The sequence below is a fragment of the Euleptes europaea genome, chromosome 14 (assembly GCF_029931775.1).
Source record: "Euleptes europaea isolate rEulEur1 chromosome 14, rEulEur1.hap1, whole genome shotgun sequence".
Classification (NCBI taxonomy): Eukaryota; Metazoa; Chordata; class Lepidosauria; order Squamata; family Sphaerodactylidae; genus Euleptes; species Euleptes europaea.
This window is the reverse complement of record NC_079325.1, coordinates 34,083,155-34,096,709: the sequence shown is the minus strand read 5'-3', so window position 1 is coordinate 34,096,709 and position 13,555 is coordinate 34,083,155. Positions and strand designations below refer to the sequence as shown.

Genomic DNA, 13,555 nt, shown 5'->3' with positions numbered 1-13,555 from the left:
AAGTGCAGTGAGTGACATACAACACACAAAACTATATACAATCCTATGTTAGGACTATGTTTAGGACTAGCTAAATTTTAAGGCAGCAGAAAGTCTAAGAGATGGTCCACCCATCCACCCCCAGGCATGCTCCCCATCCCAAAACTTTCTGCTGCCTGAAAATACCAGAGCATTCCCACCATCGCCTCAGCCCTGCAAACCCCAAGAGAAATATAAGGACCTCCCTGATCTGTACCCCTTCCCAAACTGTGTGTATCCCTTGGATCTATGGTTGCCAACTTCAGCTTGGGAAATTCCTGGAGCTTTGCGGCAGTTACTGGGGAAGGCAGAGTTTGTGGAGGGAGCATAGCGGGGATGTGATGCGGCATTGCCAGGAAGGGGGTGACGGAGAAGACTGAGAGGGGATATGATAACCATCTTCAAGTACTTGAAGGGCTGTCACATAGAGGAGGGTGCCGAGTTGTTTTCTGTTGTCCCAGAAGATCGGACCAGAAACAACGGGTTGAGATTAAATCAAAAGAGTTTCCGTCTAGACATAAGGAAGAATTTTCTAACAGTTAGAGCGGTTCCTCAGTGGAACAGGCTTCCTCAGGAGGTGGTGGGCTCTCTTTCCCTGGAGGTTTTTAAGAATAGGTTAGACCGCCATCTGTCTGCAGTGCTGATTCTATGACCTTAAGCAGATGATGAGAGGGAGGGCATCTTGTTCAACATCTGGGCATGTAGTGGGGGTCACTGGGGGTGGAGGTAGTTGTGAAATTCCTGCATTGTGCAGGGGGTTGGACTAGATGACCCTGGTGGTCACTTCCAACTCTATGATTCTATGGTCAGAGTATTGTGGATCCATTTGCTCACTCACCCTCCTTTGGCCTTTCTCTCCTTCCTCCTCCTGAACTCCCGTCCAGACAAGGTGTTCCACACCTGGGCTGGTCCTTCTTCCCTGGCTGCCCAGGAGCCGCATGGTTGGCGGACCCCAGTGGACTGTGTCCGTGCCAATGAACTCTGTGCCGCTGAGTCTAGCTGCAGCTCGCGGTACCGCACCTTGCGTCAGTGCGTGGCTGGCCGTGACCGCAACACCATGTTGGCCAACAAGGAGTGCCAGGCAGCCCTGGAGGTGCTGCAGGAGAGCCCGCTCTACGACTGCCATTGCAAGCGTGGGATGAAGAAGGAACTCCCGTGCCTTCAGATCTACTGGACCATCCATCTTGGCCTGACAGGGGGTAAGCGCACTGCCCTGGGTGGCACAGTTGGCTGGGATCAGGTGGGGTTTTGATGTTGGTTCATTTGTTTAATAAATGCCTATAACACACCTTTCAGTTCCCAGAGCCCACAGTGGTTTACAGCAATCATAAAACAGCAACTTAAACACAATAAAACAAAGCCATTAAAACAAAATAACAGCAGGAGATCAAGTTCAGGCTAAATCCAGCAGCATCCATTTTTCAGGGCATGTGTGTTTCAAATGATAAAAGGATTGCAGTGGAGGAATAAATCAATTATAATAAATAACAATAAACCAGCACAAATGGTAAAACAGCAATAAAATAGCAGAGGTAAGAAAGAGCAGAGATTAAACAACCGGTGCCGTCAACAGTGCCATATACACAACATACACATTGAAGTAAAACTGCTAAATAGATTACTAGGCAAATGAGCAGATCTTCAAGTGACCCCCACCCCCCAATCAGATTAGGTACTAGAGAGAGGATAGAAAGAAGAATGTTCCCTATCAAAAATACCTGTCCTTAGTGCCCACCTGCCTCACTTCTGAAAGTGGGACACACCAATTTCAGATGGGGTTGCCAGGTCCCTGTTCGCTACCGGCAGGATATTTTTGGGGTGGAGCCTGATGAGGGTGGGGTTTGGGGTGGGGAGGGACTTCAGTGCCATAGAGTCCAGTTGCCAAAACGGCCATTTTTCTCCAGGTGAACTGATCTCTATCGGCTGGAGATCAGTTGTAATAACGGGAAATCTCCAGCTACTACCTGGCGGTAGGCATCCCTAATTTCAGATGAGCAACAGAACAATGAAGTGGGTTCATATGGGGGAAAGTAATCCAGATACCATTCAGGGCTTTAGTACACTTTGAACTGATCTTGCAGCCAGTGAAGGTATTTCAGCTCTGGCCATATACACCCCCGAAAACTGGACCTGTAAGCAATTTGTCTACTTCAGTCTGGACCAGTTGAAGCTTCCAAACTATCTCCAATCTCACATAGAGCACACTGCAGTATCTAAACTGGAAACGATTCCAGTGGTTTTTACTGTGGGAAATGTGAGGCATTTACCTAGCCTGAGTCATGGTTTTCAGGAACAGTGTTGGAAGAACTGAGTAAAGGTGACAAGATACGAGGTTCTAGGGGTGGACAAATTAAAAACTAAAAAGTCACTGGAAATAGATGGCACATGCCTGAGAAGAAACTGAAGTGAGACGTTGATATCTTAAGAAAAAATACGTAACTGTTAAAGTCAGTATCTCTTCCAGAGGTTTAGAAGATAGTAAATGCACACCAATTTTTAAAAAGTGGATGCAAACGAGATCCAGGAGAGGACAGGCCAGTTAGCCTAATTTCTATTCCAGATAAATAGGTGGAAACACAGTTATCAAAGTCAGAAATTATTATGTACGTAGCAGAGCAAGCCCTACTGAGGAAGAATCAGCATCATTTTTGTAACAGAAAGTCCTGTCTAACCGACCTTTTGGGATTATTTGAAAAGTCTAAAACAATGTGGAAAATGATGAGCTGGTAAACATTAGGAACTTGGCCTTCCAAAAAGATTTTGACAGAGCCCTTCACCAAAGACTTCTAAGTATACTTAGCAAGTCATGAGATAAGAGAATAGAAACTCTTGTGGATCAGAAAACGGGAAGTAGACAGTCCATGTAAATAGACAATTCTCACAATGAAGTAAATTGTAGGATTACATAATGGGGCCTATGCTATTTAATTTGGCCAGTATTATAATACTCTTGTATAGATCTATAGTGTGGCTGCATTTGGAACAATGTGTATGCTTCTAATCACCTAATCTGAAGAGGGATATTTTAGCGCTGGAAAAGGTACAGAAATAGGGTTGCCAACCTCCAGGTACTAGCTGGAGATCTCTCCTGCTTTTACAACTGATCTCCAGCCAATAGAGATCAGTTCACCTGGAGAAAATGGCTGCTTTGGCAATTGGACTCTATGGCATTACTTTTCTGCATAGGATTGCCAGGTCCCTCTTCTCCACCGGCAGGAGGTTTTTGGGGTGGAGCCCTCCTTATGCTCCACCCCAAAAACCTCCTGCCGGTGGTGAAGAGGGACCTGGCAATCCTATGCAGAAAAGTAAAGCTAGAATGATCAAGGAGTGGATACATAATTCCTGCAAGGAAAGCCTAATCATGAGTTTGGGTCTTTTTGGTTCAGAGAAAAGATGATAATGAGACTATGATAGATGATTACAAAAAACATGCATGAGATGGAGAAAATAGATAAAGAAATCTGTCTCTCCCTTCTCCATAATATCAGAACTCACAAACACCTAACTGAATTGATGGGCTGTAGATTCAAGATAGACAAAAGGTAGTATTTCTTTACTCAAAGCTTAATTAACTTGTGGTATTCACTGTCAAAGGATGTAATGATGGGTACTAGTTTAGTTGGCTTTAAAGGAGATTAGACAAATTCATAGAGGTTAGGTCTGTGAACGGGATGTGGAATGCTACCCTGATCTCGTCAGATCATGGAAGCTAAGCAGGGTTGGTACTTGGGTGGGAGACCACCAAGGAAGATTTTGCAGGGAAAGCCAATGGCAAACCACCTCTGCTTAATCATTTACCCTGAAAACTGTATGGGTCATTGTAAATTGGCTGTCACTTGATGACACTACACACAAAGGTCCTTCAACGGCCATTGACCTCCATGTTCTGAGGCAGTAACCCGCTAAGTACCAGTGATGGGTGGGGTAACTACAGGATGAGACTTTGGCCTCTGTACCCTGCTTGTAGGTCTTCCAAAGGGCATCTGATTGGCAACAGTATGAAACAGGAGGCTAAATTAGATGGATCATTCATCTGTTCCATTAAGGCTGTTGTTCTTACTGAATCCCTCTGTTGGCATTAATAGTTACATATAGCAAGCTGTCTTGAGTCTCAGTGAGGCTATAAATAATGTAAATAAAATCAATAATAAATACATTTAAAATGTGCTCAGTGCCACAGGAGTCTGTAGGTGGACGTGGGACTGGAACCCCAATCTTCCAGTCCTCCTCTTGTGCTCTTGCTATTGAGCAGCACAGCCTTTCAAGCTTGATGCCATAGAGGAACCAACAAGGTTTCTACACCCCTATTGGAAACTAGCTTTAAGTACACACTCTTCACTGTGAACCTTTGGCTCTGTTGTATAGTACATAGCAGCACACTGCGTGTGTGTGCATGGAAGGGAAAGAGTGGGATGAAAAGAGGTTCTCCCTTGGCAAATATAGCTCTGCTTCAGAGAACATGAAGGCAACTGGTGTGCAGAGGGATGTGTGCAGAGCTTCAGCTTCCTTGGTTTGCAAACATAGTGCAACAGATGCCAGATTGTGAGATCTGTTGCAGTGTTTCATCTCTAGCAAACAAAAATCCCTAGACACAGTTTGCAAAGATAGCTTGCCTCATCAGAAGAATCTCTTGGGGAGTTGCCAATAGGAGACAGTTTGATAAGAAGCAAGCATTGCCCACAATGCACCTGTTCAATATGTTGCCTCTGGCCTGTTGCCCAAGTGTCCTCATCGCTCTTAAGTACGCCAGCATGTGGGAGCTGAACTCCTTCACCAGGCAGCTTCCTTTCTACCTTGGTGTTTTTCTGGAGGTTAATTGTGTGTCTGCCAGTTTAGGAGGAAGTTCAGCTTCCTTTTAATACCTGGTAGGGTTACTCGTGAGCAGCACGGTTCTTTTGCTATTTAATTACGTATGGCTTGGGCAAAGTAATATAGAAAGGAAGTCTCTGCCATTCCTAGGTGCTGTTATCAGAGTACTGGCAATCCTAGGAAGGAGAAAACATGGCTTTAGGAAGTCAGCCGAGCCCCCCCCCCAATGACACAGAGCTTTCCATTGGGTTATGGAGCTTAGAATCCCTTGCTGATCTTCCCCTGCCTCGTGAGAATCACGGGAAGGTCTCAATAAGTATGCATGCAAATAGAACAGATGCTGAAGAATCATGACCTTTACCTGCCCCATGGTCTGCAATTATATTTAAAAGTGGCCATGTAGGGGAGGGGGAATGTGGAATGGCATAGCATAGCCTGATCTCTCAGATCTCAGAAGTTAAGCAGGGTCATCCCTTGGAAGGGAGCCCACCGAGGAAGACTCTGCAGAGACAGGCAATGGCAAACCACCTCTGCTTAATTACTCACCTAGAAAATCCTATGGGCACACACACACACACACACACACACGGGAGGGATTATGAGGACTGGGGGCAGTGGCACTGGAGTGGGGTTAACCTTTCTCACTATGCAATTTCCCAGGAAGAAGCTGGGGTTTTGAGCTACTATTAGGTTCATGGGGGTGGGGGAAGGCAGGGTGTCAGTGCCACCCCTGCTATGAGCAGCTTTGTGTGTGTGTGTGTGTGTGTGTGTGTGAGAGAGAGAGAGAGAGAGAGGGAGAGTGTTCTGGTAAACACCAGAATATTGGTAGGCGATCTTGGTTTTTGTTTCTCATCTATTTAAATTGTTTATAGCTTCTGCGGTCTGTTTTAGGATTTTTATCTTTTAATCCATGAATTTGGGGGTGGGGGAAAGTTGTTTTAGAGTGCCGCTGTTTTCTTTATCTGCTTTAATGTGTTAATTGTTCTGAAAGAAATTCTGTGATTCTCATTGCATGCGTTTGGGATGGAAGCATTTTACAGAAGTAAAATAAAAGTTAATCCTCCCCTGCTCAGGGCTGGGGTCCTCACTTTTAAATATAATTAAAAGTGTTGGGAGTTCTCCCTGGCATCCTGAGAAACAGCCCCCGAGAATATTCCCCAGATTCTCCATCAGTGGGTGGGGGAAGATGCTAGAATAAAAGCCCTGGCTTTGCTTCCAGGAGCCACAGACAGTACTCCAGTACGCCTCTTTTATCTGGAACTGTCAGCCCCGGACTGTGCGGCTTCTCTTCTGAGTTTATGTACTCAGCAGACCTCAGACAGATTTCCTGCAGGCTCATTGCCCCCAGGGAGCCAGAGGCTTTTTTGGTCTCCTTTTCATGTGAGTGAAAAGCATTACAATGTGGGTGATCCCTCTGAGCAAAAACCAGTGCAGGCTGCCTGGTGGGCCTTTACAGCTGATACTTCCTCAAAGGGCAGGTCAGCAGATACCTGACTGAACAGGTGCTGAAGGAAGCAGCGTGCAGACCACAGCTTTGCTTGTGTACCTCACAGGCAAAGCCGCCTAGGCATCTAGCTCCATAATGGAATATACAGCATCCAGGCAAAAAAGAGCTACAATGAAGGGAAAACAGAACAGGGCTGGCTTAACCCACTGATAGGGTTGCCAGGTCCCTCTTCACCACTGGTGGGAGGTTTTTGGGGTGGAGCCTGAGAAGGGCAGGGTATGGGGAGGGGAGGGACTTCAATGCCATAGAGTCCAATTGCCGAAGCGGCCATTTCCTCCAGGTGAAGTGATCTCTATCAGCTGGAGATCAGTTGTAATAGCAGGAGATCTCCAGCTAGTACCTGGAGGTTGGCAACCCTACCCACTGGGCATTTAAGACATGTGCTTACCCATCAGCTACAATTTACCTTCCAACACCCAGGTGCTATGGCTCTGCACCTCTGTTTGTGGGAGGGGGCTGCTTGCTGTGCCTGCAAACCCCCCAGACCTGGAGCCCGCAAAAAGAGAGAGCAATCATATCTACCGAGAGCTTCCTCCTTCCTTGAGTTAATGAGGTCTTATCGGAGACTTGTCTTCAGCAACGTTGGCCAGCTCCTCTGCCTCATATCCCTAGCGGAGCAGGGAAGGAGAAAGCTCTGGGTGCCTTTGATAAGCAACCCCAGCTCCCTGGCAGTTGATAGCATTTCCAATAATGAAATGCATTTATAACTGTCCACCAAGGAGCTGTTATGGAGGGAGTTGGCCGTTCTCTGATTGCTTCTCACTTGCTAATAAGCTTGTGTATCCGCAGTAAGCTTTGAGTGGCTTCTTAATTATGGGAGAGGGGGTGGGGTGGGGAGGCAGCCCTGTTGAGGCTAAGAATATCTTCAGTGGGTAGGCAGCTCAGGAGATGGAAAACACAGTTGGAGGGGCTGGTAGGGCTCAGTGGTAGGTAGGGTTGCCAGCTCTGGATTGGGAAATACCTGGAGATTTTGGGGGTGGAGCCTGAGGAGGGCGGGGTTTAAAGAGGGGAGGGACTTCAATGTCATAGAGTCCAATGGCCAAAGCAGCCATTTTCTCCAGGGGAACTGATCTCTGTTCCTGGGAGATCAGTTGTAATAGCAGGAGATCTCCAGCCACCACCTGGAGGCTTGTAACCCTAGTGGTAAGACACCTGCTTGGCTTGCACGAAATCTCAAGTTAAGTCCCCAGTATCTCCACTTAAAAGGGTCAAGAAGTAAGTGATGTGAAAGACCTCTGCCTAATACCCTGGAGGGCCACTACTGGTCAGAGTAGACTATCCTGACCTTAATAGACCAATGGTCTGACTCCGGATAAGGCAACGCCATATGGTCACAGGACAAGGGTAGTGTAGGGAGGTCTAAAAGGACCATCTCCCTACTGAAATTCACTTCGTGCTTTCTCACAACACAGAGGGACAAGAAAGTACTTGGAACTTCTGTGTGAGACTGAAATGCACTGAAATGCAGGACTGGAACCGATGTTTCCCACTTCATGCTCAGCAATGTAGCTACTGTGCCAAAAGAGCTTGCTGCATTTACCCCCTCTCCCTTCTGATCCTTTTCATTGGGTGAACCCCCCAATTCTGGCCTGGGAAATTCCTGGAGATTTGGAGGCAGAGCCTGAGGAGGGCAGAGTTTAGGGAGGGAGCTTAGCAGAGATGTGGTGCTATAGACTCCACCCTCTGAAGCTGCCATTTTCTCCAGGGGTATTGATCTCTGTAGTCTGGCGATCAAGTGCAATTTGGGGGGAACTCCAGTCCCCATCAGGAGGTTGGTAACCCAGATAGCAGGTTTCCAGCCATCTTTAATTGCCATTTGCAGAGTCAAAGACACCTGATGAAATCTGTTGTTGGTTCTGTGGTAAAGAGTTACAAAGGATGACATGGTTAAGAAAGAGTTAATGTTTGGAGGAGAGGCCATCCACCTCCTGGTTGCAGTTATGACTTGTAGGTAGGGTTGCCAGATGTAAGACCTAGAAGTGATATCACCTTGTCAAGAGGTGCTCTAGGAATCCCCCCAATCTCTATGGTAAATATGATAGATGCCATCTATCCCTCCTCAATTTTGCTCCTGCTACCATGTGAAATGGCAGCAGGAGACAGGATCATAGGGACGGGAGGTTGTCTGCCATAGCAGTCAATTTGGAGACCCCACTCTAGGCCCAAATTGCATGAAGCTGCTTTATACTGAATCAGACCCTTGGTCCATCAAAGTCAGTGTTGAATACTCAGACCGGCAGTGGCTCTCCAGGGTCTCAGGCAGAGGTCTTTCACGTCACCTACTTGCCTAGTCCCTTTAACTGGAGATGCCAGAGATTGAACCTGGGACCTTCTGCATGCCAAGCAGATGCTCTACCACTGAGCCACAGCCCCTGTGCTGAGTTATTTCACAAGCAGCTGAGATAAGTTATTTGGGGAATGTGGAGGATCTTCCCATTATGTTAGGTTCAACTGCTTGAGCTGATGTGTTTGCACACTCTAGAGATTCCAGTGGCCATCCAAGTAGGTTGTTTCTTTAATGATCCTGCTGAAATGACCAATGAGTCTTAAGCAGGACCACACTAAAGCACAATGGCAAATTTTTTAAAAATATTAAATATATTCCCCTAATCCTTTAAAATAGGCTGTGTGTGTGTGTGTGTATACACACACACACACACACATACATATACACACATATATACACATTTTGCAATCTTTACCATTTCCGATTTGTTATTTAAAAAAATGTCAGGAAGGGTGAGTGCCTTCTTTCCATTATCAAATGACTCAACCAGTCTCTGTCTATCAACCTCAAATAAAGGACAATGAAAAAAACAAGTGACTTATTGTATCCATACTTCTAGACCCACAAGGGCAGAGCCTATTGGAAAATGGAACTTTATTAAATCTGCCCTTCAACTCAGGTGACGGCAGAGCATTCAATCAGGCCATCATACAGGGTCTCCTATATTTGGGAAAGGTTAGCAGATTTAACTACTCCAGCATACTTTGTGGGAAAATACCAAGTAAGTTGTAGGGACCCTTGTTATGTGTCATTGCTAGTGTGCTAAATACTTCCTAGTCTGTTTCCTTAATTTTCATGACATCCCTGTGAGATGGGCCATTAGTAATAGTCCCACTTCACAGATCGAGAAGCAAGCAAACAACTCACGATTTCCCACAGCCCCAAGATCTAGACTCCTTTGAGAGCTCAGCCCCAAGAACTTGTTGGCCAGAGGTCCCATCCCCTATTTTCCATGGGGGTACCGTATGTAGCTTCACCCCAGCTCAAGTGCTTAGGAGCTGTCTCTGTGTGAATTGCTTTGCCACAGTTGCTGTTTCAATCTCTCTCTCTCTCTCTCTTCCTTCCCTCCCAGGAGAAGAGTTTTATGAAGCTTCCCCCTATGAGCCAGTCACCTCTCGTCTCTCTGATATATTCAGACTCGCTTCAATTGTCTCAGGTAATAAAAGCCAAGCAAAACATGCTTTCTTGCCACTTCTGTTGGCTCTCCCCCTCCCTGGAGCCCAAGAGAATTAACGGCCTCCCCTCTTCTCAGCCTCCTGCGAGCTTATTTCAGCAGCAGCTTAGAAGAGGCCAGCGCTCGCTCAGGGATGATCTTGGGAAATTGGGTGGGCTCTCGAGGAAGCCGGCTCCAGTTTATATGAAAACAACTTGGGAATATGTTGTATATAGGACATGTTTTTGACATTGCATTTCCCCACATCTGCATAGGAAGGAATAGGTTTGAGAGCTCATCACTGTGCGTGCTCTTCCCATCCTTCACCCAGCCTACATATGCCTGACGCCTGCGTGCGTCATTTATTTTATTGAATTACCATTTGTGGTTTATCCATTGGTGAATCCTCTCCCGCTCTTTGGCTGAATGTACACATGCTTTGCAACCCATCTTCCCCTGTCGGTGTGCTCATTTGAAAAGCAGAAAGGCAGCTTTCAGTGTGTGAGTATTAGATTCCTGGCATCCGGGGAAAAAAAAAAGAAAGGCAGCTTTAAATGTGCTTGTACTGGGTTTCTGAATCAATTGGAGGCTGATTTACAGTTTCCATTCCCACCTCCCTGCGCTGTGCGATTTTGGTTTTACTGTATCGAGCTCTGCCAGTTACACCTTTCTGTTGTTTTGTTCATTTCAAATGCCTGTTGATGGAAAGCCCTCACTTTGGTGCCAATGGGTGTTGATGCCTGAGATACATTTTGGACACTAGAAAACCAGCCCTGTATTTAAACAAAATAAAACCCCAATAAGCCCAAGTCAATGCCCCACTTCTGACTCTGGGAGATTGGAGGTAGAACAGAGGATTGTACCATGGGGGATGGTTTAGTGGTAGAGTGTCTGCTCTGCAGGCAGAAGTCCCAGGTTCAATCCCTGGCATCCCTGGTAAAAAAAAGAAAAGAAATATCAGGTAGGAGAAGAAGAAGAAGAAGAGTTAGTTTTTATATGCTGACTTTCTCTGCCACTTAAGGGAGAATCAAACCGGCTTACAGTCACCTTCCCTTCCCCTCCCCACAACAGACACCCTGTGAGGTAGGTGAGGCTGAGAGAGAGTGACTAGCCCAAGGTCACCCAGCTGGCTTCATGTGGAGGAGTGGGGAAACAAATCTAGTTCCCCAGATTAGCCTCAGCCGCTCATGTGGAGGAGTGGGGAATCAAACCCGGTTCTCTAGACCAGATTCCACCGCTCCAAACTACCAATCTTAACCACTACACCATGCTGGCTGGAGGTGATGCGAAAGACCTTTGCCTGAGATCCTGGAGACCTGAAGACAACTGACCTTGATAGACGAAGCAGTCTGATTCAATATAAGGCAGCTTCATGTGTTCACGTGTGCCACTCCCTCCTCCAAATATTCTTAATGCAACCAGCTGACTGGAAATCAGTGTTCATGGCAAGCATGTCAGTGACTGCTGCCTGGGAGACTGTCTGAAATCCAAGGGTGGGGGTAGCAGAGTTTTCAGCTTTTGAGAGTTTCCTTTCCATTTCGTTTATGGTTTAGCCAGGCAGTTCTCTAGCACGAGGCGGGATAAATTCTTAATCCCAAGGTAAATCACCTTCAATTGAACAAGAGCATATCTTGAAAGAAAGTCATACCACAGAGAATAAAGAAAACAAAACCTTGGATTTATAGCTCGGCTGCTAATTTCTGTGCAAACTGGAAGGAGTCGTAGCCTGGAAGACCTCAGCATTCCGTTTCAAGAGCTGGGTCTCTGTTCCTCAGACCAGATTTTCAGCTGGCTTGATGGAGCATCCATGAGTTCAGCCAGGGGTGAAAAGAGGATTTCCCCTCCTACTGGCCAAGTAGGCAGGGACTCTCCCCTGAAATGCAAGCTTGGTTCATTTGCAATTGGGACTTCAAGACAGAGTGGCAAAAGGAGCTGGTTATCCAGCCCCTCCCCTCTTACCTGGTTAGTCTAATTTCCACTAACCCCTGTTGGCCTTTCTGTGATCGCAGCACCATTATATTAGTTAGTGTGGGTAAATACTGAAACAATCGGTAAATTGCAGGATGTAGACTGTTCAGAGACTTAAATTAGATATGGAAGCGGGATATGTAGATACCCTAGCAACTAATGCATGCAAATATCTGAGCTAAGAGTAAGTACAATTATGGTTACCATGTGAGTCTCTGTCCCAGCTATTGTAAGGTAGAACATGCCATGTAGCACCATCAATATTCTATTGTTACACCATATAACGTCCAATCCAAGAGATGGGCGGCAGTCATGGAGTCTCTCCATGATGTGCCAACAGAACATGAAGTTCCCTTGCGCAACATGCAAGTAGAGCATGTAAAGTGAGCATCACTCAGAGCAATCATCCCCAGAGATTGATGCCGGCAATATCTCACTAGTGTCCCAGTTCATGAAAAACTTTGCTTAATATACACAACACCATTGGGTGAGGGCGTATGAGCACGTTTTGTGTGTCTACAAGACAGATGAGCAAATTATGAAACCTCCGGCCCATTTTATCAGTTCCTTATTATCTGATGCATGGAGGCAGCTCGCTCCAAAGGAAAAATTGGGGGTGAAAAAACCCATGACACAACAGTCATTGTAAACAAATCAGCTCCAAGGAATAGCCTGTGTTTCCTTTGGTGCAATGGGAATGGGGAGAGGCAGGCACCGTCTAACCGAAGAATATTCAGCCTTCGCTTTCTTGGCTGTGCCTCACCTGCTGCAACCTGCCCATACTCCAAATAGCACCAAAGGTAAATCGTACACATTTAGTCTGCAAAAGGTGTAAATTGGCATGATCTTGCTGAAGCCCCGCCAAGGACAGAGGAAAATCTTTGGCAGCCGACTCTGGATGTCAGAAAACAGACGCCAGCAGATAAAGCAAATTCCTCGGCCACCTGCAGTCGGGGCTGGCCTAACCATTATGTTAAGTGCTCTACAGAGCAGAGCCTTCATCACATTTTAGCTCCTGCCGCGGCTTCATTACCTGGAGTTTCTGTAGTCCAGGAAAATATAAATACCTTTCTCTGTGTGACGGGAATCTTCCACCTGAAATACAGTAACTGTTTTCTGATCAGAACAAAGAGGAACAATGACTACTGCTCACATTTCCATCTTGGAGGAGTGACAAGGTGCTAATACCTCGAGAAGCATACAAACACAGCAATCACTGCCCAAAACACAAAGGAGAAGGCAGGATTGGGTGGGGGAGGGAGAGAGGAAGACGCAACATACTACAGTTCTGGAAAGAGAAACAAGGATGTGAGGCTCCAGAATGGCATTTGGCATTGCACCCCTCCTGCCTTGGTCTTTTCACATTGTCTGTTGGATGTCTTGGTGGCCACCTTTGGGTGGAGATGAAGGGAAGCAGGAGTGCCCTGCAATGAAGAGCAGAGGACTGCATATTTCTCAAACATGACAGGAGCATCGGCAAAGGGGATGCATAAGCTAAGAGGAAAAAGAAAAGTCAAAACTGCCACGGATGTGATTGTCAAAATCAACTCTGAGGAAGTCAGTCTGGGAAGAAGAATTCTCCTTTCTGCTGCTGAGCATTACCCAGTTTTCTTCCACTAGTTCACTGGCATCAAAATGTGTCAGAATGTCATTCAGTCCTGGCTTTCCTGATTGGGGATGGATGCTTCCAGTGTTCCTGTTCTTCCAGAATTTCCTAAGGCTCGATGTCATTAGAATTGGATCTTTCACAGAACCTGCCGTTTTCTTGACTCATCAGTCTACCTTGCATGAGCATATCAACCTTGTCTTGGAG

General features: G+C 46.3%; 1 protein-coding gene across 1 annotated transcript in view; it reads left to right on the top strand.

The window, feature by feature from the left end:
• The window catches only part of GFRA2 (GDNF family receptor alpha 2), a 91,885-nt gene that overhangs the window by 15,189 nt on the left and 63,141 nt on the right, over window positions 1-13,555 (top strand). The window contains exons 2-3 of the mRNA XM_056860401.1: window positions 903-1,217; window positions 9,694-9,777. Coding sequence (XP_056716379.1) covers window positions 903-1,217; window positions 9,694-9,777 — 399 coding nt within the window. The remainder of the gene's footprint in view (window positions 1-902; window positions 1,218-9,693; window positions 9,778-13,555) is intronic.